Consider the following 25,000-nt stretch of genomic DNA (forward strand, 5'->3'; position numbering starts at 1 on the left):
GGTGCTTTATTGTTTCTTGACAGTTGTTGATCCCATGGAATACATGAATGTAATTGAGTGTGCGTGCGTGTGTGCCCTCGTGTGCCTGTCCAGGGGGGAGAACGTGGAGGACGCGTTCCTGGAGGCGGCCAAGAAGATCTACCAGAACATCCAGGACGGCAGCCTGGACCTGAACGCGGCCGAGTCGGGCGTGCAGCATAAGCCCTCGGCACCACAGGGCGGCCGGCTAACCAGCGAGCCCCAGCCGCAGAGGGAGGGCTGCGGATGCTAATACTGACCAATCACATGCCAGCATTAGCCCCTCGGATGGCTAGTGACCAACCAACCAACCAACCAACTGCGTCATCTCCTTCTCCTTCCTCTTCCTCCTCCCAACATGACCCGCCCACCTGCCTACCCGTCAACAACAAAGCCAACAAAGCCAGCCAATCATCTGTCTGTCCCGTGCACACACGCTCATACTATGTATATTTTATAATGTACGCTCACACTCGGCCATCGACTCACAGAAAAGCAGTCCTCCTGGAAGACGAAACAAACTCATCCAAACACAAACACAAACTGCCACGCCCTCCGCACAGTACAGGCCAGATGCCCCCAGAGGCCTGCTGCTGGGTCGCCAGGGGTAACGCAACGCGGGGAGGCGGAGCAGGGCATTGGCTCAGGCCAGGTGGGCGGGCGCTATTTTCATCACTGACCCCTTCCTCTTCACAGCGCTCCCCCCTTCTCCTCTACCTTTATCTCTGATCTCCATCTCTCTTTCTCTCTGTGTCGTAACACATCTTGTCCCTCTCCTCCTCCTCCTCTTCCTCCTGGAGCATCTGTATATTTCTCCTCTCCTCCACCTACTCCACTCCATTCCTCATCCCACTTACTTAGCACTCAGCAGGGGGGGTACGGCCCGTTGCTAGGGCTACCCTCCCAAAAAAAAAACACAAGTACTACTCTACAGAAACGAGCAAAACAAAACACATCCATCCATCCACCCACCCAAGTTACTGACAGCTAGACAGAATAGCCAGAAGAGTCGTACAGAAAACATCAAAGCTCTGTTTTTGTTTTTGTTTTGTTTTTTTTAACATGTCATTTTATAGCTCGATATATAAATATACAGCATACGAATATAATGGCAGCCACACTCGTGTAAAACTCCCCATGCCAATGGGAATCGGACATCGGTAGAATCCAAAACTCACCTTTGTAGAAAAAATAAGGTAGAAGATGCGAAAACTGGTCACTCTCCATCTAGACATCCACCCTCCTAGCCAGCCAACGCCTGCCTGCATGGCTCACCGCCACCCCCCACTCGCAGCCCCACCCCCAGCACCTACTCCTGGTCTTTTTAAATGAAGTATGGAAGAGACTCTTTTGCTGAATGATGAATCACTTTTTTTGATTTTTTTTTTCGTTGAGTTTGCTTGGTTTTACTCCTCCCGTCCCGTGTGTGTGGATTGTGAAGACTGAGGTGTGAGTGTGCGTGTCTGCGTGCGTGTGCGCATATTTTGAAGACTGAGGTGTGTGTGTGTCTGTGTGTGTGCGTGTTAGTCATGAGTGAGGCTTAATGTACTGTGGTGAGGTGGATGTGGGTGGGTCTTTGGCCAGGTAACAGGAGTGTTAAGACTAGCCCTGGCTACATCTCATTAACGTGTCTTATGACTGTGTGTGTGTGTGTGTGTGTGTGTGTGTGTGTGTGTGTGTGTGTGTGTGTGTGTGTGTGTGTGTGTGTATCTATGTGTGTGTGTGTGTGTGTGTGTGTGTGTGTGTGTGTGTGTGTGTGTGTGTGATGTCATCTAAAGTGTGTTTGTCTGTCTTGTGTTGAGGGTTAGGGGACTGAGCGGCCGGTCCTCCTGAATCAGATTATGACACTTTAAGCATGAGGAGTGAGAGGAAGAGAGAAGCATTTTATAAATTAAAGAGTTTGGAGTCTCTCAATGTTGTTCTCTTTTACACCTGCCCTCATCTCTCTCTTGCTCTCTCTCTCTCTCTTTTTTTACCCCTCCACCTGTATCTCTCGTCTCATCTCTCCCCCACGCCCACCATATCAATAGATTATGTCTGTCTTGACCAGCCATTCTGTTCATTTTCATGATTTGTCAAATTTTCATTTGTCTGTTTGTTTGTTTTTGTTGCCTTATTGTTATGATTATTAATGTTAATATTATTACTATTACTGTTTAATCTTTATTACTTTATGCTGCGCTTGCTCTAAATACTGCTGTGGCAAATCGGGTGCATGTGAGTGTGTTCGTATGTGTGTGTGTCTGATAAGAAACGCTCTTTTCCAACACTGCTACTAGTCTCCTCATAGGCATCCCTGAGTTTCTGTGAGCGAGTGTGTGTATGCATGCATGTGTGTGTGACTGGGGGAGAGATGGGGTGCAAGTTAAGCAGTGACACACACACACGCACACTCACAGACACACGCACACAAAACACTCGTGTCTCCCATCTCCTGGCTGTAAATCTAGGCCTACTAGTCGCTGTTGGATGGGCTTTGGCTTGTATAGTAACAGCACTCGTGCATAACCGCCCCGGCCACTAGGGGTCAGCAGCAAGCAACAGGGCGCTGGTGTGGACATAAATGTCTGTCCCCCAACCCCCTGTCCCCCAAAACCTTTCTGTAACATATTATACACGCTAAAGAGAACGAGCCCCCCGATATAGCCCCTCCCTCCCTCCTCGGCTGTACATTTGCCTAATTATCTGTTGGTTGAGACGCTAAAACTGGGACGGGGGGGTCCGACGTGACTCCAGCCTCCCGTAGATTTGTACAGGTGATGTGTCTTGTAGGATGCTTGTAATTTCTTTGCTTGGGGGGGAAAACAAACACAAATTCTGTAACATAGTTTCTATGAATAAACATGTGGCCACGCTGTATCTGAACGGCTCTGTGTGTCTTTGTGTTCTGCTCTGCTTTTTACCCCACACATGTAATGTAATGTAAATTGCTTCTAATGGTGTTGAGGGACAGTTGAAAGTTAAATATCCTGTGAGCACAACTGCTTATTTTTGCCAACACAATCATGCACAAACAAATCAAAACACTTATATTTAATATTTTCAACACTGAGGAATACTTCAAGGACAATTTGTACTAGGATGTTCCCTTCAAGGCTACTCTTCTAGCTACGTTATAGTTTCAGATGACATTACTATTGAATGCCCCTCCCTCTGTTATACCTGGTGCTCATAGGCACCATGCTGTGAGTGGCCTCCGCACCACATTTCTTTGGAAGAGAAGTTCCCCCTGGTTGGCAACCAGTGTTACTCCATCATGTCATTGTTCATTGTCTTTCCATTGCATTAATACAGAAAGCCTGTTTATGCAACCCCTAATCTTTTGATGATGTCTGGCGACCACCCACAAGCTAGCCTGAGTTTACCAGACCACATTAATTACTGAATTCATTTTTGGTCTGGATCCTGGAGAGCTCAGGGTGGGAGGAGTGAGCTCAGCTCTGGTTTGAAATGAGTTGACTTGCTCTGACCAATCGTGAACAGTTGACGTTCATGACGTGTGTTATTATACACCTAGTGTTTATAGAGTGTTTGTTTATTGGCCGGTAGGCTGGTAGCCGACTAAATCCTCCCCAGAGAAGCGTAATCAGACTGTTGTGTGAATTAATAATGCACAATGAATGGTCTGGCCTGTCTGGCTACCAACGAACATGGACCTAAAAAACAAAACAAAAATAGACCAAAACACCAGTGCTCTCAAGTAGCAAATTTGTATTTTTATGCAACAACAATTGCACCAAGGTTACAGAGAAGGGAAGGAACACATGAAAAAGAAAAATAAGGAAAACAACAAAAACAAAAAAAAGCATATTATTTACAAAGAGCAAAATCAGCCTGAAAAAAATCGGCTGGGATATAATAGAGAAAAAAATGAGAAGGCTGTAGTGGCATGAAGGAGAAAGGGAGAGGGGGGATGAGTGAGTATAACAGTACCATGTGAGAGTTAACAAGGCAGCTTGTGGTTGGCATATCCCTTAGGCTTTCGCAGTCCCAGGGGCAAACGAGTCAGAAAAAAACAGCACACTAATACTGAACAAGAATGAGCAAGTTATCTTTCATTTTCAACACTTAAGGAAACACAAAAAATGAAAAACAAAGTCAAAATGAATAGCAACATCTTTCGTAGATAGTTGTTTGGACTACACAGTGGAGACTCCTTTTGTTTGGTAAGTACTTATTTTCTCGTTTTTTTCTGTTTTGCTCTGAGGAATAAGAAGTGAATGGAGCGATGTTATCCATTACAGATACGCACTTAGGCAAGGCAAATGAGAGGATGTCACCGTGCTCTGGTCTGGGGGGACTGTAGAGGTCATCCCCATGGAATTGACCCACTCAGCATCAGTGCTGGAGGGAAGTGAAGGAGCAGAACATGGTGACTGAAGAGAAGGAAGGCAACTCTGGTGTCCTGAACAGGTGGAGAGAGAGAGAGAGAGAGGAAAAAGAGCAAGTTCCATCACATCCACCTTTGCAGATGCTCCTGTTCCCTCTTTCTGGTCCGTATTCACAACATTCCCTGGAGACAGTAGTGTTCTAGTGTTCGTTGTGGAATCTGTGCCCCGCCAGGCACCGCGCCTGCTGAAGCAGACATCTTGTTGATTCCTGATACTCATTGTTTTATTTAGTCATTCATTCATGTATGTATTCATGTCTTTGTGTTTTCAAAGTCTCTTATAAGGCCACAACACTGTTTTCAGCTGTCAGTCTTTGTGGGTCACAGCATGTGCCGAGTAGTGTCGAGTTAAGGCAAACGGTTCTACAGAAGGCAATACGATGTCACATCCCGTGTTTCTTCATGACCTCATATCCTGTGGCACTTTTTCCTTGTTCCTTTTGGCCTTACTGTAAGTCACATGGCACAGTATTGCAACCCCTCGCCCGTCACCGCGCCTGACGTCACCTACACACCGTCGCAGTCACGCCTCATCACCTCACGTCACATCACATCATGGGAGCACTCTCTCACTCTCACACACGCACGCACACTCGCACAAGCAAACAAGCACACGTGTGTGCGCGCACACACACACATACACACACTGAACACAAGTGGCGTTCCAAAAAAAATGGTTTCTATCAAACCAGTCAGCAAATTAGTTGCTCGCTTGGCAAAAGGGTAATGGCACTGCAACCAACTAAGTCAACCAACTAAGGTTTTGTAGTGTAGCACTTTGGGAACCACTTCCAGAACTGAAAAGGACACAGTGAAGCAGAATTGAAGGTTTGGAATGGGGGTTTGCAAGAAGCAATAAGTCTGAAGCTACGACAGAACCAAGAGCCCCTGTGAAGGAAAGGTCCGGGGACTCTTTGTTTTCAATGATCAATCGTCAAGAAGACATAGAATAGAAAAGAAAGACAAGTTTGCCATAATACTTAAAAACAATAACACAACATTAGGTGATATACTCTGGAAAACCATCTGGCGGGGAAGGAAAATAAAAATTCAAGTGAGGCAGAATTGGGCCCAGGCCCCTCAGAAAGGCCACAGTTGAGTTGCATTCACACATTACATACATTACATACATACATACATTTACACATATATTTATATATTTATGATTATAAAGGACAAAATCCCCAACAAAGAAGCAAGACAAACAACAAACAAAACATAACAAAAATGACATCAACAGAGGGGAAAAAAAGGTTTTGTGCACGAGAACAATACACATAGTGTTTTGGGTGCTTCCTCAGGTCTTTGGCTGAGTGTGAGAGGAGGTCAACATGTTTATGGAAAAAATTCTTGTTTTTCATTTTTCTTTTCTTTTTAAGTGTGCGGTAGTGCTGGCAAAACCCAACCCCACCCTCCCTCACCGCGACCAACCACTACATGAACCACCGATGAGAAGTCAGTTTCCATTGGTCAGTCAGCAGCAGCAGTGGCGTGTGGGTGTGTGTGTGTGAGAAGGATGCTACAAACAAAAAGACACATCTTTCACTGGCCCCGAGAATACCCTCACGACAGAGTTCTCTATCATGGTCATATTCACGGACATACACAAACACACATGATGCTGGGTTCTCTCACTCACACACATTCTCTCTCTCTTTTGCTCACACACTCTCTCTCTCACACACACACTCTCTCTCTCACACACACACACACACACACACACACACACACACACACACACACACACACACACACACACACACACACACACACACACACACACACACACACACACATGCACACACACACGCACACAATGTTACAATGTCACTGACCTCTTTGATCTCCTCCATTCTCTACACACATACAAGCACGCACACACACACAAACACACTGCTGTACACCAGATGGTGCTGGGCAACCTTTGCATCATGTCGCTGATCTCATGTTTCCCTCACACACACTCTCTTGAACACACACACACAGCTCCACACCACTGATCTGCTCTGCTCTGCTCATGAGCAGGGCTACCTCTGCACGATGTCGCTGATCTCCTTGACGGAGGAGAGCAGCTTGCTGAAGTCCTGGCCAGCGCTGTTGGTGCTGCTGGGGCAGATCTGCAGCTGCCGCAGGCTGCTCTCCAGCTTGTTGATGGCCTCGCGGAAGGCAAACTTGTTGCGCATCTGCTGGATGGACTCCACGTAGGAGGCGCAGAACTTGCTGAGGTTCTTGCCGGCCTCCAAGACGGCCCCGTGGCTTCCCGAGGGGGAGCTCCCTCCTCCTCCTCCTCCCTGCTCGGTGGCGGCGCTGCGGCCGGCGATGGCCGCCTTGAGGAGCTCCGTGCTCTCCAGCAGCATGTCGCGTGTCACCGCCGGGCTGCTGACCCGCTCGCCCGGCTGCCGCGTCTTGCGCAGGGAGCGGCGCATCAGGGCCGTGGAGGAGGCGCCCGGGGAGAAGGGCAGCGCCGTGGAGGAGGAGGAGGAAGGGGAGGTGGCGCCGTCTGTGGCCGTGCTACCAGGCGTGGCACCCGTCGGCGACACGGAGGATGAGGAGGTGGAAGAGGAGGAGGAGGAGGTCTTGGTGGCTTGAAGCTTAGAGGAGGAGGAGGAGCCGGAGAGGCCAGGGAGCTTCCTGGCCCCGCTCACGTCGGACGGGAGGAAGCTCTTGCCAAACTCCGTGCAGGCGGAAGGGGAGGCGGCCGGGGAGGGGGAGGTGCCCTTGGGCTCCGACGGGGAGGGGGAGGAGGAGGAGGAGGGGGAGGACGAAGAGTGGTGGTCATGCGTGGGGCTGCGAGACAGCCGGCCCGGCTTGACGCTAGAGGGTGGGGGTGGGGGTGGCGCCGGCTTGGGCTTGGTGAACTTGCGCTCTCGGTGCGTGGAGGTGGAGGTGGAGGTGGAGGTGGAGGAGAGGTGGATGATGTGCTTGTTGCGGCGGGCGCGACACTCGTCCCCGGCGGCCCCCAGCGGAGGGTAGACGTGGGGCTTCTGGAGCTCGGCCTGCAGGGCGCTGGTCCTGGAGCTGGCCTCCGACGAGGGGCTCGGGAGGTGAGAGCCGCCGCCGCCGCGGCCCGTCTTGGGCGTCAGCGTCTGCGGACTGGACGCGGGGCTGCCGTCGTCCTTGAACACGTCATCGGCGGTGGCGCTGGACTCTTCGGTCTTCTTGGGCAGGCGCGGCGGGGGCGTGAGGGTGCCCATGCGCGGCGTGGTGGACGTGCCGTCGCCCGCTTTCTGGTCGCGGTCGCGTTTGCGCGGCAGCGCCGGCTTGCCGCCGAAGGTGCCCGAGTCAAAGTGGCGCGACTGGACGTCGCGGGGCAGCGTGACCGACTTCCTCTCGTGGTCCGAGGCCGAGGCCGAGCGCAGGAAGTGGGCCAGCGTGCCGCCGCACTCGTCCTCGCCCGGCGGCGTCCCCGCGGAGGACATCTTGGATCCCGGCAGCCCCACGGCCGCCTTCCTGCGCGAGTGGTGCGGGGGGAACAGGGGCCCCGGGTAGGTGGGGGCCCCGCCGTTGGCCAAGCTCCCGCCCCCCCCGTTGTTATTGGAGGAGCCCAGGAACTTGCCGGGGTCCAGGGGGTGGTGTGAGTGCGAGTGCGAGTGCGAGTGGGAGGTGTGGTGGGAGGAGCTGAATGGCGATTGGCCGTTGTTGAAGGAGCTGCTGCGTTTGGGCGGGGCCGGGGCGCGGCGAGGCTTCTTCTTCATCAGGGTGGCCAAGATGCCACCGCGAGGACGCTCCTTGTCCTTCTCCTTCTCCTAAAACACACACAACCACATGCCCATCAAACTCACATTATACACACACAACAACCATACACATCACACACACAGACATGCACACACACAAATATATCATAGACACCATACACACACACAGTCACTTTCCATACCATTTTGCCCATTTCCTACTTGTATGCATGCTCTGGACTCATATATTTCACTCATTTCACTTATCGCACCATACAAACACACATACACATGCATACATAAACATATCACACACACACGCATATTACACACATGCACGCACGCACACATGCACGCACGCACACACACTCCATACCTTGTCCTTGTCCTTGAGCAGCAGGCGTTCGTCCTCCAGGGTTCCGTCCAGCTGAGAGCGCTCTTTCCTGGGCAGCATGGGGGACACCGCCACCTCCGCCTCCAACGCATCTATAACACACACACAATAACGCATTAAACACACACCACCACCACCACCGCCACCTCCGCCTCCAATGCATCTGGAAACACGCAAACAACAATAACATTAAACACACACCACCACCGCCACCTCCGCCTCCAATGCATCTACACCACATAACAATAACGCATTAAACACACACCACCACCACCACCGCCACCTCCGCCTCCAATGCATCTACACCACATAACAATAACGCATTAAACACACACCACCACCACCACCACCTCCGCCTCCAATGCATCTGGAAACACGCAAACAACAATAACATTAAACACACACCACCACCACCACCACCACCTCCGCCTCCAATGCATCTACACCACATAACAAACAATAACACATTAAACACACACCACCACCGCCACCTCCGCCTCCAATGCATCTACACCACATAACAATAACGCATTAAACACACACCACCACCACCACCACCTCCGCCTCCAATGCATCTACACCACATAACAATAACGCATTAAACACACACCACCACCACCTCCGCCTCCAATGCATCTACACCACATAACAATAACGCATTAAACACACACCACCACCACCGCCACCTCCGCCTCCAATGCATCTACACCACATAACAAACAATAACACATTAAACACACACCACCACCACCTCCAATGCATCTACAACACACACAACAATAACGCATTGAACACACACCACCACCACCACCACCTCCACCTCCAATGCATCTGGAAACACGCAAACAACAATAACATTAAACACACACCACCACCACCACCACCTCCACCTCCAATGCATCTGGAAACACGCAAACAACAATAACATTAAACACACACCACCACCACCACCACCTCCGCCTCCAATGCATCTACACCACATAACAAACAATAACACATTAAACACACACCACCACCACCACCACCTCCAATGCATCTACACCACACACAACAATAACACATTAAACACACACGACCACCGCCTCCAATGCATCTACAACACACACAACAATAACGCATTAAACACACACCACCACCGCCGCCACCTCCGCCTCCAATGCATCTACACCACATAACAAACAATAACACATTAAACACACACCACCACCGCCACCTCCACCTCCAATGCATCTACACCACATAACAAACAATAACACATTAAACACACCACCACCACCACCACCACCGCCGCCTCCAATGCATCTGGAAACACGCAAACACAACATGCACACATTAAACACACACACAGCACCGCCACCTCCGCCTCCAATGCATCTACACCACATAACAAACAATAACACATTAAACACACACCACCGCCACCTCCGCCTCCAATGCATCTACAACACACACACAATAACACATTAAACACACACACAGCACCGCCACCTCCACCTCCAATGCATCTGGAAACACGCAAACACAACATGCACACATTAAACACACACCACCACCACCGCCACCTCCGCCTCCAATGCATCTACACCACATAACAAACAATAACACATTAAACACACACCACCACCACCGCCTCCAATGCATCTACACCACATAACAAACAATAACACATTAAACACACACCACCACCGCCACCTCCACCTCCAATGCATCTACAACACACATTAAACAGGCACACATTAAACACACACCACCACCACCTCCACCTCCACCTCCAATGCATCTACACCACATAACAAACAATAACACATTAAACACACACCACCACCACCACCACCGCCTCCAATGCATGTACAACACACACACAACATGCACACATTAACCCATTGTGTCCTGGAGACATATACGCTGCATTCAGGTTCTTCAGATTTGAGCTGTTTTATTAAAAATGTGGGTAAGTTAGAAATGAAAGTACATATTTAATAGGCAGAGGGCACCCTTTCCCAAAAAGGGCTTAGGACAAAATGGGTTTAACACACACCACTGCCACCTCTGCAACTGGAAACACAAACATGCACAACAAACATACAAACACGAAGGCAGCATTCTGGTGTGTGTGTGTGTGAGTACCTGGGCTGTCTGCATCCTTGCCGTTCCTGCGTAGTGTGCGTAGCTTGGTGGGCAGCTCAGGCGCCTGCTGGATGGGGCTCAGGGGATGACCCTTCTTCCCCTTCTTACCCAGCTCCTTCTCCACCTCTGCACACACACACAGGGACACATTTTAACACACACTAAGGCTTAAAGTATATGGCGCAGAGCATGCTAACATACTAACATGTATTTGTCAGTGAATGGCCAGTATGTCAATGAATGTCAGAATGTCTGTGCTTGGCTGGAGAGCAGCGCTATTTCAGGAGGACTGAAACACGGCACACTGAAGAGGAGCACATTTCTTGTGGTGAAGTTGTCGAGGAGTTAGAGACAAACATAATGGCTGACTATGGAAAGAGTTGATATAAACAGAGAAGGACAGAGTAGAGTAGAGTAGAGGAGAATAGAATAGAATGGGATGCTGAAGGCTGCTGCTGCTGCTGAGGAGTGCCAGTGAGTGTAGGTTGGGTGTGAGTGGCGTACCGTCTGAGATGCTGGACTCCTGGAACATGGTCTCGAAGGCCTGGTGGGTCTCGGCGAAGGACGGCCGCTCCTGAGGATTCCACATCCAGCCTGCAGAGGGAGCACTCACATTCAGCGTGTCTCACACAGTCTACGGAGGATGGAGTGTGCTGAGGTGGAAGTCTGCTCTGAATCAGTGTTTTTTAGACTAAGTTTATATGGTGATGATCAAAACAGAAGACGCAAAAGTAGCGCCTCGTCTTCAAATCTCCAATGCCTTTTACAGGAGGACGATTGTGAGTGGAGAAACAGCAAGATTTTAACTGAAATGTCTTTCGTTTACACGGCAACCTCCCCGTCGGGGCCTGAAGATGCAGAAATCTGGAGAAGAGTGATGTGAAGGTGTATGAGACATGAATGCGTTTATACAGAGACGCAACCTGGGTAGTCTTCCCGGACCCCAGGGTTAAGAACCACTACTCTAGATTGTGGGTGTTCTAAATAGGACAAGAGAGAAGGATGGGCGTAAGATATCATAAGCTCTACTCACAGGCCCTCATGAGTTCGTAGACCTTCTCTGGGCAGCCTTCGGGCCGGTCCATGCGGTAATCCTTCTGCAGCAGCTCGTACACCTGTGACAGGTCGATGCCGGGGTACGGAGACATCCCATAGGTGGCAATCTCCCACAGCAGCACGCCAAACGCTACACAGGGGCACACAAGACATTCAGTCATCACAGTATTGATAAACATACCTATTTATTCACATACTTTTATACTTTATATTATATTATATTTCATACTTTAACATTTTGTATTTCAAATGTGTTCATTGGCTGGGGACTACTGAGATAGCGACGACTTATGGTTATGATTGGATGCATCTACATTTTTCTTTTCAATGTTCAATATTGTATATTGTCCCTGTTTAACACAAATACACACACCCATCAGACTGTGATCAATGGTGATTAGGATAAACATGATGTATATCCACCTTACTCACAGAGTAGCACAAACGCACATGTAACCAAAAGATTCAAAAATATAACGTGCATTTAAGGAACTTTGGGTCACATATCTGCAGCAAATTGCAACTCATCACTGGTCATGCCTTGCAGTTTATTTTGACCATCCAAACATGTCAAGCTTTTCCCACAGTCCTCCGTTTCCCACAATCCTTCAATTCCTCGCCCTCACTCACCCCAGACGTCGGACTTGATGGAGAACTTGTTGTAGGCGAGGCTCTCGGGCGCGGTCCACTTGATGGGGAACTTGGCCCCGGCGTGGGCCGTGTAGGTGTCCCCCGTCATCAGCCGGCTCAGGCCGAAGTCGGCCACCTTCACCAGGTGATTCTCCCCCACCAGGCAGTTGCGTGCAGCCAAGTCCCTGCAGCGGAGGAAACACACAGTACATCTTATAGTTAGTCATTTGTAATAAATGATAACAATGTTGAAAACACCAGACAGCTATGTGCAGTAAGATCCTTATAGGGGCAGAACAGAGTAGAGACGCTTTACTGATCATGAAGGACATTAGACGCAGCAGAGAAAGGGGTGAGAGCAGAGAGGTGGAGCTCTCCTACCAGCCAGTGCCACCAAGTCCCTGCAGGGGGCAGAACAGCGTAGTAGAGATAATTTATTGGTGCTGAAGGAAATTAAAGAGAGATAGGGGGTGAATCTCCTCAATCAGGGTTCTAAGAATATAGATCTAGCGTTCTAGGACTGGGTTTCTTGAGTGTTCGTGATCCAGAGTTCTAGGACTCTGTGGCGTTAACTTGTACTGATCCTGATTGGTTATTGGGGTTTTCATGGTTCCTCTATTTGGCGGCCATTAGCAGAGAAGAGAGGAGAAGAGGTGGCAGGCAGGTACAGTAGGGGGCAGGAGTGTAGCGCTGTGGGGCTCAAGTTGAAGCATGCAGAGCAGTTCCACAGCTGAAACACTGAAGCATGTTGGCACATAGCAGAAAACACTGGAGCTCCATTGACAACCTCATCTGACAACCGGCAGATTCCCAAACAAGATTAATAGCACCTCTCTGACTAGATCCAATCAACACAAGCACACACAAATACACACAGACATTTGAACACACGCACACACACACACACACCAGCCAGCTGTGAATCTGTGTGGTGTGTTTTTGTGTCAGCTTGTGTTGAGACGTGGTATGAGGACTATGAGAGCAGGTCTGGTCCTGACAGGAGGGAGAGAGAGAGAGAGAGAGAGAGAAAGAGAGAGAGAGAGAGAGGGGGAGAGAGAGAGAGAGAGAGAGAGAGAGAGAGAGAAAGAAAGAGAGAGGGAGGCAGAAGAGAGAGAGAAGGCTGTAAATCAGGCTGTTGTGAGGGAGCCATCCGTCATTAAACACGCCACAGCACGGCTCGGCAGGACACCCAGCCGGGGAGGGAGGGGAGGGAGGGCCTGAGTCATACTACCCCCTCCACAGGTAACACACAGCCCTCTGCTTGGTGCAATTCAGGTCTTTTTTTTCCAAAGATGGAGAGAATTTTGGAGATGGTAATGAGGAGGTGGAGAAGAGCTCCATGACGGCGCAAACGCATGATGTGACCAACCTGTTGAACAACTTTTCTTACTAAAGAACGCCAAAAGTGAAAATCTCAACTGTGAGTAAACTTCTACTCAAGGGACTCCAGAGGAGGAGAGATCTGAACTAATTCTGCTGGACAGCGACAATATAGGGTATTCCAAAACCAGACTCTAACGTGCAGTTGGAGAGCTCACCTGTGTATAAAGTTCTTCTTCTCCAACTACTCCATGGCCAAGGAGATCTGGACAACATAAGTCCCTTCCATAAACTGATGTAGATGTTCATGCGTGTACATGTGTGGCGTTTAGCTCAGGCGCCTCACCTGTGTATGAAGTTCTTCTTCTCCAGGTACTCCATGGCCGAGGAGATCTGAACTACACAAGTCCCTTCCATAAACTGATGTAGATATGTGGGCGTTAAGCTCCAGCGCCTCACCTGTGTATGAAGTTCTTCTTCTCCAGGTACTCCATAGGTACTCCATGGCCGAGGAGATCTGAACTACACAAGTCCCTTCCATAAACTGATGTAGATAGGTGTGGCGTTTAGCTCGGGCGCCTCACCTGTGTATGAAGTTCTTCTTCTCCAGGTACTCCATGGCCGAGGAGATCTGAACTACACAAGTCCCTTCCATAAACTGATGTAGATAGGTGTGGCGTTTAGCTCGGGCGCCTCACCTGTGTATGAAGTTCTTCTTCTCCAGGTACTCCATGGCCGAGGAGATCTGCGTGGCCATGTGCAGCAATACCACAGCGTTGACCTCCTCGCGGTTACACTCCCGCAGGTAGTCCAGCAGGTTGCCGTGCGTCATGAACTCTGTGATGATGTAGAAGGGCGGCTCCCGCGTACACACACCTGGTGCAGAGGGGACAAGGCGTAAGCAGAGATATTCTATAGAGATATGCCAACATAATAGGTTTCTATGGGCACCTAACGCGACCAGGTTCCGGTCTGCCTAAAGAGGCGTGTCATAATGCTCCTACAATGAATAGAACAGTCCTTAGGTCTGCCTAGGTCTGCCTAAGGGGGGCCATAATAGAACCAGGAAACAGTGGGCCAATGGAACCTCTCTCTCTCTACTCTCTCTGGCGTAAGCGACAACACAAGATTATAAAAACCTTCTCTTACAGGCCAGAGAGTGGTAAAGGCTCCATAAGCAACCATGGACATTTCTCAAACGCTTCTCAGCCAGTTCTGACAGATGGGTATAACTCCTCTTTATCTCTCAGAAAATTCAAACTGTCATTACAGAGTATGCATAATGAAATGTAATAATGCTTGTGTGATGTTGTATAATGTGTAACGATTTTCAAATCACAGTAGTAGTGTCAAACTAAAGAGCATCCCAAGAGAGTTGATCTGGTGGCCGCCAAGATTATTTTTTGATTCACCGGTGAGGACGAGCTGACACAGATTCTGGGTAATAGGCAGCGAAAGATCCACTCAGCTCGCTTCAGCCGGCCGGCTTGTTTTCGCGCTGAGTTGAGCTGTGTCTCGCTCAAATGAAAAGCAAAAAGTGGCGGCTGAGTCGAGCTGTGTCGAGCTGTATCGGGTAGAAAACGGGCAGTGGAAAAGAGCCTTTTGTGAGCTGGGCCATAAGGCCAAATTTTGTACATGTGGTTTTCTGGTCAGACTGCAGTCACTGTGTTCAGACACACAGTTACCTGCACCAGCTTAGGGTATCTAGTCTGGTGTTAGTCCAGTGTAGTCTACTCACCAAGCAGCTGCACCAGGTTGGGGTGCTTGATCTCCTTCATCACCGCAGCCTCCTTTAGAAACTCTTCCACCTCCATAGTGTCCTCCTAAAACACACACACACAGGCCAGTGGCAAAATGGATTCATTAGTTACAATCCAGTGCCACATAGTAGAGTAGTAGAGTAGAGTAGAGTGCTTTTATTGTCACTATATAAATACAGTGAGATTATGTTTGGAAGCAACCCACAAATGCCCACAAAATAAAAGATATATTAAAAGTAAATAAATAATATATAAAAAATCCAATGCATCTCACAGCATAGAGAGTCCTGAAGTATTAAGGGGGGGCAGGTGACGTATTGAGTTCAAAAGTCTAATGGCAGTAGGATAGAAACTGTCCTTCATTCTCGTAGTGCGGGCACGCAGAGTCCTAAAGCGCCTGCCAGATGGTAGGATGGTGAAGAGCATGTGACCAGGGTGTGTGTGATCTTTAAGGATGTTTAATGCTCTGTTTGTGCAGCGTGTATGGTGGATCTCCTCAAGTGTGGATAGTTGGCATCCAATGATTCTCTCTGCTGTTTTAATAATGCGCTGTAACATCTTCTTGTTGTCGTGTGTGCAGCTGGTGTACCAAGATGTGCTGTATGTAATCACTGATTCAATTGTACACCTGTAGAAATTAGTGAGCGGATCTCGTGGTAGCTGGGCCTTCTTTAGAGATACTACAAATTACTTCATTTTACCACTCCATTTCAGCCAGGTGAGGGGGTGGTTGAATGGGACAGGTAAAATAAGGTCATTTGGAGTATGTGAGAATATGTGATCTTTGTGTCCTCACTGATCACTCAGACACACACACACACACACACACACACACACACACACACACACACACACACACACACACGCGCAAACACACACACACACACACACACACACACACACACACACACACACACACACACACACACACACACACACACACACACACACAGAGTTGCTGATTGCCCAATGGCCACTGCATGCTTTGGTAATTCCGCATTTTCAGCAGCAGGGGGAGACATACTATAGTTTGAACACAGTGGCAATAGACAACCCACCAAAGAGCATTTGATTTCATTTTTGACAGAAACTGTTGCAACCTCCACCTCTGATGCAAACATCACACACCAAGCACACCGCATGCTTATCTGATTGGTTATCGGACCATATCATTTGAATAGAATTCAGGATTCGCCAACTCCAATTCGGGTCTCTCTGCGAATTCGCCCCACTTTTGATGCAAAATTTCACCTCCATTCAAAGTCAATGAGAGCAAAGTGAAATTTCAGAGGTGTCAAAAGTAAAAGTAAATTCATGGTCCGGTCCCCTATCCGTCTCTCTCACCTTGAGTGTCTTGACGGCCACAGTGATGTTGCACTTCTTCCAAACCCCCTCATACTAGTTCCTATAGCATTTTTTAATTTAATTTCAGCCTCTGAGGAACGTTCACATATAAAAGATACTCTGATGGGACCATACCGGCTTAGTATGGCCCACCACCACCACCCGTAAAGTGGATTAAGTCCGCAACCCTGCTCGTCTTCTGTGTAAAATTTAAAGCTAAATTTTGACAATCAGGTCTTCATCCGGCAAAGTGATTTTGCCTGATTTCGACTTTGCCTGATGACGACCTGAGAGTCGAAACATTGTACTCTCACTATTAAATTTAACAGTGTTGCGGACTTCATTCACTTTACCTGGATTATTGCTTTCATTGTCGTGCACCTGACCCATCGTTTGGGATGTGCACACATCTAGTCCTCTGAACCCCTCACCTTGAGAGTCTTGACAGCCACAGTGAGGTTGTACTTCTTCCACACCCCCTCGTAGACCTCGCCGTACTGGCCCCCGCCCAGCTTGTGCTTCATGGTGATGTCGGTGCGCTCCATCTCCCACTTGTCGTAGTTGGGCGAGACGCCGTAGACGGTGGGCTTGTTGCGCTTGGGCGCCGGGTAGTGCAGTGTGGTGATCAGGCCGTCCGCCACCGTGGAGTGGTGGTGCACCAGCTCGGCCAGCGTGTTGAAGCGGCTGTCCGATGACACATACAGCTGGAGGGAGGGAGAGAGAGAGAGAGAGAGAGAGAGAGAGAGAGAGAGAGAGAGAGAGAGAGAGAGAGAGAGAGAGAGAGAGAGAGAGAGAGAGAGGAGAGAGGAAGAGAGGGAGACGGGGAGAGCGGTCAACATCAGTTAAGACACTACAGGGGTCATCATCGGTGGTGGACCAACTCAGCCAGCATGTTAAAGCACTGAACTATCTGAGGATACACAAAGATGAAGAGGAGAGAGGGGCAGAGGTCAACATTAGTAAAGACACAACAAGGATCAGCAGTGTGCACCAACTCAGCATGTTGATTAATTTCCCCATCAGTTATATTTTCCATGGTGTACGGTGATATCACACTATAATGGTGTACGGTGAGATCACACTATAATGGTGTATGGTGATATCACACTATAATGGTGTATGGCAGGGGTGCTCAACTAGAAACTGAAAAGGTCCACTCGCCAAATTTCATGTTTCCAGGGTCCAAAAAAGTCGCTACGGACCGATGCAGAAAATAGCCTCACTCGCTGGCCGCACTGGCCTCTTGCTCACTCACTGAGTTGAAATAGTGATGCTACTTTTATTTGTCATAAGACTGGCTTCGCAGAAATACACCTATAGATCGCATGGCAGCGAAATCTCATGTATAATTTATACATATTAAATACAGATGGATTTTGTCTTGGCCCGGATGACATTGCGTTTGGGTCCGCATCCGGACCTGGGTCCGCCAGTTGAGCACCCCTGGTGTATGGTGTATGGTGATATCACACTATAATGGTGTATGGTGAGATCACACTAAAATGGTGTATGGTGTATGGTGAGATCGCACTATAAATCAGAGCTGTATAAAGAATAAGTAGAAGTATTCTTAGTCTTACAGATGTAATTGCAACCAGAGACAGTCTGTATAAGAGGTGGAACACTCAAAAAACCTTCCATAGGAATGAATGAGAGCATTTGGCTACGCGAACATGGCGTTTGCCGGCGTCCCTCCCACCTGTCCGGTAACGAGAGCCAATTGCTTGCTGAGCTGCGCTGTCACTTATCCAATCATCTCGCCGCCTCGACGCAACCTTTTACGACTGCTCGTAGTCAAGCAGCATGCCCTGAGAATCTGCTTCAGCCGGTCGGTTGCTGATGACATGTGCGGTTCACATCGGGTAGCTACTCGCATTGGGTTGCAACAGAGTCCGCGGCCACTTCATCTCACAGACCGTGAAGCAGAACGTATGTCGTGAAATTCCGCGCATGACTAATCTGAAATAGTGAGACCAAATAGTAAGACCGGAAGCGTAGCCAAGATGGCCGCCGAGTGAAAGGACTTAAACTGAATGACTTTGATTGCAACACTAGTATTGTGATAGTACATTGTTGAAACCATGCATTATCATGTCTCCGGCGAGGTAATGACATCTATAAATACCTGTAATTCTACTGCTACTTTAGACAACTCTTCTAGCAATCAGTGTTGCCAGATTGGGCTGTTTCCCGCCCAATTGGGCTGCTTAGGATGGCCTTGTGCGGGTAAAAATGGCATTTAGCAGAAAAACCCGCCATAGTAATCAATAGAATTGGGCGGGTTTTCAGCATTTTTTGGGCTGGAAATCATCAGCCTCATCTGGCAACCCTGCTAGCAATAGATATTATTATTAAATATTCCACTCCGCTATGCTGAAGCTGCTCCCCTCCTTTCCCCTCTCTGCACTGGGGAGCTGCAGTGTAACTCCAGAGGAATCTGGGACACTGATAAACCAATAAACTATATAAACCCCCTTTTCTACTGACTCCCCGGGGCCTTAGGGAGACTGGACGCTTGTGTGGTGTAGTGTGTTAGCGTGCGTGTGTGTGTGTGTGTGTGTGTGTGTGTGTGTGTGTGTGTGTGTGTGTGTGGTGTCAGCAGGGTACCACAGCAGAGCCAGACAGAGATGCTGAGCGTGGGTCAGACAGGTAACAGCTCAGACATTCTCCCCTTCGTGTGGGAGTGTGTGGTATCATGGTACAGTGAGGTCAGTGGAAGACGCTTTTCGCACGTTCGACTTATAAAAGTGGGGTGTATATCAGTGATTGTTTGTCAGACGGAAACACTGTGTCTTGTGTGAGTGAGACAGCGGTAAGTAAAATAACGAATGTGTGTGCTCAAGAGTGTGTGTGTGTGTGTGTGTGTGTGTGTGTGTGTGTGTGTGTGTGTGTGTGTGTGTGTGTGTGTGTGTGTGTGTGTGTGTGTGTGTGTGTGTGTGTGTGTGTGTGTGTGTGTGTGTGTGTGTGTGTGTGTAGGTGGTAAAAGAAGCGGAAGTCATTACAAAAGCATTTTTTTTGTCAAAGGCATCAAAGACGTTGAGAGAAGTTGAACTTCAGCTACACAACAATATGCAATTAGCCATGACACGGTCTGGCAGCAGCCAACAGTACATCTACATTTTCCAAAACACAAGCTTTGATTGGTCACTCTTCCTGATCGAACATTAAAGGTTGAATCTTTTACCACTTTTGTAGTCCTCGGTTTGTTCAGTCAGTCACTGGGCATTTCTCAAAACTCTAGTGCGCGCACTTCCAAGTGTATCAGCCTAATTATTCACGTCCATTGATTGGATACTCTGATACACTAGGAAGTGCGCGCACTAGAGTTTTGAGAAATGCCCAGTGTTTGTTCTTACCGTGTGTGTCTGTTCTTCATGTACAGTGAATGAGAGGGTTGACCTACTCATGACAACATTCTACAGAGGAACCATAGAGAGCGTCGTGTCCAACTGCATCACAGTGTGGGGAGGAAGCTGCACGGAGAAAAACAGGAAGACACTCCAGCGTGTTGTGAACACAGCGAAGAAGATCATTGGAGTACCACTCCCCTCCCTGCAGGACATTTACACCACACGCCTCACCCGGAAAGCACTGATGATCATCAAAGACACAAGCCACCCTGCACACAAACTGTTCAGCCTCCTGCCCTCTGGAAAGAGGTACAGGCGCCTCCGTTCCCGTACCACCCGGCTGGCGAGCAGCACAATGCACCAAGCGATCAAGATGCTGAACACTCAACCCACTCTCCCTCCACTGTCAGCCTCTAGCCAGCAAGGCCACTGACAACCCCACCCCCCCCCCACTGTCAGCCTCTAGCCAGCAAGGCCACTGACAACCCCCCCCCATCCCCCACCATCATATCTGCGACTGAACATTCCACCTGCACTACTATACTTGTGACTGAACTTTCAACCTGCACTAACTCAAAACATGCACACACACACACACACACACACACACACACACACACACAAGCACACTGCACTTTCTGCACTAAACCCAACATACACACACTGACACACACACTGACACACACACACACACACACACACACACACACACACACACACAGACACACGAACACACACACAAGACGCACACCGCACCTTCTACCTGCACTAAACACATACACACACACACACACACACACACACACACACACACACACACACACACACACACACACACACACACACACACACACACACACACACACACACACACACACACACTGCTGCTGGTGTACTTGACAGACCTTTTTATATTTATTTTCTTCAAAATGCTACTATTACCATGTCAGAACGCTATAAAGGACTTTTTTTAGGAAAAGCACAAAAACACAACAAATACCTCTTAATGTATGTCCTCTACAAGTCTTCTGTTGTCCAGTCTTGCACTTTAAATGTCTGTATGAGCACTGTCTATGTCCATACTGTCTTAAGTCCATGTATAAGTACTGTCTATGTCTATACTGTCTATGTCCTTACCTTAATTAGTCTATGTCTGTATGGGAAAGCAAGAAATGTAATTTCAAATTCTTTGTATGACCAGTGCATGTAAAGAAATTGACAATAAAACCTACTTGACTTGACTTGACTTGACTACTCCGAGTCTAACTGGAGTTCAGCCAGCACTGATGTGTCGGCCCCCCTCATTGAACCAGTGTGTGTGTGTGTGTGTGTGTGTGTGTGTGTGTGTGTGTGTGTGTGTGTGTGTGTGTGTGTGTGTGTGTGTGTGTGTGTACTGCTCGCCATCCCAGACGTCTGTGTGGGAATTCCACTGCTGCCTCACATTCCCCCCCGGCTCCTCTCCTCTCCAGCACTGGCGGCCCTGACCACAGCAGGAAGAGCACCCCCCCTCAATCACACACACACACGCGCACACACGCACACGCACACACACACTTACACAGGCACACACGCACACACACACACGCACGCATCCAAAAGCTGCCCAGACGCCACAAAGCAGAGACATGGCCCACCACACTCACGATCCCTTCCATGTTGTTGAGTCTTTCTCACTCCCTATGTCTCTCTCTCTATCCGTCTCCAATCCCAGTAGGTGGTTTGGTTTGTCATGTCATCTCTGTCTGTCTGTCTCTGCTTGCCTGCCTGTCTGTCTGTCTGTCTGTCTGTCTCTGCCTGCCTGTTGCCAACCGATCTATCTCCCTGTCTAGCAGTCCATCTGTCTGGCTGCCTGTCTGCCTGGTTTACCAAATGACTGAGCAGCAGGGTCAGATTGTAGCGTCTGGCTCAGGCCCTGTGTGCCTCAGGGCTGTCTGTCCCTTTATGAGTTGCTCACGTCACGCGCACACGCACGCGCACACGCACACACACGCACGCACGCACGCACGCACGCACGCACGCACTGCGCCCCATCATGAGGTTCACTCATGGGCACACTTCAGAGGGACTTCCCTGTCCTTTCCCTCACCTGAAGACCTCCGTCTAACGCAGTGGTTCTCAACCGTTTTTTTTTTTTAACAAACGCCACCTGGACCTCGACATAAACCTTCCAACGCCCCTTGACCTCATCATAAGCGGCTGTAGAGCTCCCATTGAGAAACACTAGTCTAACATCTACACACACAGGTAATCAGCGACGGTGTTGATGCGGTAACAGCATTCCTTTACCCAACACACACACACACACACACACACACACACACACACACACACACACACACACACACACACACACACACACACACACACACACACACACACACACACACACACACACACACACACACACACACGTACACACGTACACACTACACGCACACCTTGCTGTCATAAGTGGACCGAAACACACACGCTAGCACACATTCACTCACCTTCCCGTCGGAGGCCGTGTTGATGCGGTAGTGGTAGACGCGGCCCTCGTAGCGCAGCGAGATGGACCTCTGTCCCGGGCTGCTCTCGCTCTCGCGCACCAGGAAGCTGCCGTTGATGCCGCTGCTGAGCAGGTACTCGGCGGCGTTGCGCGACACGGGCCCATGGTACCAGCTGTGCTTCTCCAGGCTGTTGACCGGCGTGATGTAGTTGCTGGGCACCCAGCCCTGGCCGTTCTTGGTCTGCGCCTCGCACCACTCGCCATTGTGGTTGTAGCCCAGCACCCGGAGCTTCTCTCCTGCACAGCGGGGAAGGACAGATGGGGGTGCAAAGATAGTCAATATGGTTAGAGCAGTGGTTCTCAGCCTTTCTGTTTTTAACAAACGCCCACTTGACCTCATCATAAGCCTGCCAGCGCCCCCTTGACTTCGTCATAAGCCTGCCAGCGCCCCCTTGACTTCGTCATAAGCCTGCCAATACCCCCCTAAGCCCTCCGACCGGACACCTTATGGCAAAAATGAACCAAGAGTGACCAGAGCGACAACAGCTACGGAAGTAGTTGACTTTGTATGGAGAAGCTGGCCACAAAGGGGACCAAGGCGATTAGGGCAACAAGTGGCGATTTGAGCGATTTGAGCGACTCAAGTGATCGTTTGTAGTTGATCTTCAGCGAATATTATAGTAATGAGCTGTGATGCGGTTCGGCTATAGCTTTCAAGTTTTGTCAGAGGACGCGCTCAACTTCTTGGAAAAAATGAATGTCTTTGGGTGCGCGATAAAAGATATCAACTCGGCTATAGCTGCCGCAGACCATTGGAATGTCGCCGAATACTCGCATTCTGCTTTTAACGCTCATATGCTGCTGCATTTATCGCTCGTAATGCTCTTGCTATGAAGAAAGACACGCGACTCATTTTAGCTTTTGTCTCTCCTGTTGTATTTGCACGGTTGCACCATACAGGCACATATTACAAGTTTAGTTGTAGCCCAAAACATGAAGCTCCTCCGCTAGGGGGGTAGCTAGCAGCACAGGAACACAGTTTAGCATGAGCTTGAACTGAATGGTTCTAAATGTATGTACCCTGGCCTATGTAAATACACATGTCCTGGGCCATCTATCTAAACACATGTGGCTGTCTGCTGTCATCTGGAAAGCATTGAGCAGTGAGATGATGTACACTAAAGCCCTCAGTGCCGTCTCTCCGGAGCAGAAGGCACAATCAGTGTGCAGAGGAGAGCGTTGCACAACTCACCGACTGTGCCGTCTGTCTGACACTGCCTTTGCCTGTGCCGTCTGCTGTGCTCACAGACTGTGCCATCTTTCTCTATAGACTGTGCACCCTGCTGTACATACAGTACTGGCTGTGCTGCACAGCACTGTTCCAGGCTGGCCTGTGCCGTCTGGCTGGCTTTGAGCAGGTTGCCTAGCAGTGGTGTGTAAACAAGCAGGGGGAAACTGCTGCAGAGTGCGTCAGCAAGCGGCACTGCTGCTGGACTCTCACTCTTTGACTCAGATCTCGGAGAGGAGGAGGAGGAGGAGGAGGGGAGAGGGGTGAGGAAGAGGAGGTGGGGGAAAGGAGTGAGGAGGAGGAGGAGTAGGAGGAAGAAGAAGAGGAGGAGGGGAGAGGAGAAAGGGGTGAGGAAGAGGTGAAGAGGGGGAGGAGGAAACGGAGGAGGAGGAGGAGGAGGTGAAAAGGAGGGGGAAGAGTATGAGTAGGAGGAGAAGGAGGAGGAGGAAGAAGAGGAGGGAGAAGAAGATGGGGGGAGGGGGAGTGTTTGGTCAGATTGTGCGCAGGCCGGCCATGTTTTTCCATTGCTCACGGGGTTAGTGGGGTTGACATCACCGTCTGCCAGCCATTACTGCAGCTCGCGGCTGACTGTGTGTGATGACTGTGTGGTGTGTGTGTGTGTGTGTGTGTGTGTGTGTGTGTGTGTGTGTGTGTGTGTAATGGTTTTGGGGGTCTTTGGCGTGCCTCACTCGATACGCTCAAGTCTCTGTCACCAAAGGAACATTCCAGAAATGCTGCTGCGATGACGTTGGGTGATGACCACTTTAACATACACTTCAACTACAGTCTCTCTCTCTCACGAACGCTCGCACGTGTTCACGCACGCACGCATTCACGCACGCACGCGTTCACGCAGGCACGCGTTCACGCACGCACGCGTTCACGCACGCACGCGTTCACGCACGCGTTCACGCGTTCACGCACACTCACACTTCCCAAACCCTGTACTCTCAGCCTCTATACAATCACAACCTTACACACACCATGGTGGTAATGCATTACTACACTACTGGGCTCACTCAATAAAAAACACACACACATTCACAGTCGCCCAGTCAGGCACGCACAGACGCATGCGTGCACGGACACACGCTATACTGCCCAAGAGAGCCTGAGGTGATTGTGTGTTATTAAATGTAATTAATTTCTATAGTGGAT

General features: G+C 49.5%; 2 protein-coding genes across 3 annotated transcripts in view; one reads left to right on the forward strand and one right to left on the reverse strand.

The window, feature by feature from the left end:
* Nucleotides 1–2,877, forward strand: part of rab14l (RAB14, member RAS oncogene family, like) — a 29,439-nt gene extending 26,562 nt beyond the window's left edge. Inside the window, exon 8 of the mRNA XM_063210194.1 lies at nt 94–2,877. Within this exon, the coding sequence (XP_063066264.1) occupies nt 94–271 (178 nt within the window). The 3' untranslated portion in view covers nt 272–2,877. The remainder of the gene's footprint in view (nt 1–93) is intronic.
* Nucleotides 2,878–6,187: 3,310 nt separating this feature from the next.
* Nucleotides 6,188–25,000, reverse strand: part of abl1 (c-abl oncogene 1, non-receptor tyrosine kinase) — a 71,555-nt gene continuing 52,742 nt past the window's right edge. For both annotated transcript variants that reach the window (XM_063210195.1, XM_063210196.1), the window contains exons 3-12: nt 22,556–22,851; nt 17,148–17,420; nt 15,351–15,435; nt 14,311–14,488; nt 12,293–12,477; nt 11,640–11,792; nt 11,111–11,200; nt 10,607–10,732; nt 8,462–8,571; nt 6,188–8,154 (exon numbers count right to left, since the gene is read on the reverse strand). In XM_063210195.1, the coding sequence (XP_063066265.1) occupies nt 6,436–8,154; nt 8,462–8,571; nt 10,607–10,732; nt 11,111–11,200; nt 11,640–11,792; nt 12,293–12,477; nt 14,311–14,488; nt 15,351–15,435; nt 17,148–17,420; nt 22,556–22,851 (3,215 nt within the window). In that variant the 3' untranslated portion in view covers nt 6,188–6,435. The remainder of the gene's footprint in view (nt 8,155–8,461; nt 8,572–10,606; nt 10,733–11,110; nt 11,201–11,639; nt 11,793–12,292; nt 12,478–14,310; nt 14,489–15,350; nt 15,436–17,147; nt 17,421–22,555; nt 22,852–25,000) is intronic.

This window comes from Engraulis encrasicolus, chromosome 11 (genome assembly GCF_034702125.1).
Source record: "Engraulis encrasicolus isolate BLACKSEA-1 chromosome 11, IST_EnEncr_1.0, whole genome shotgun sequence".
In the NCBI taxonomy this organism is placed as follows: domain Eukaryota; kingdom Metazoa; phylum Chordata; class Actinopteri; order Clupeiformes; family Engraulidae; genus Engraulis; species Engraulis encrasicolus.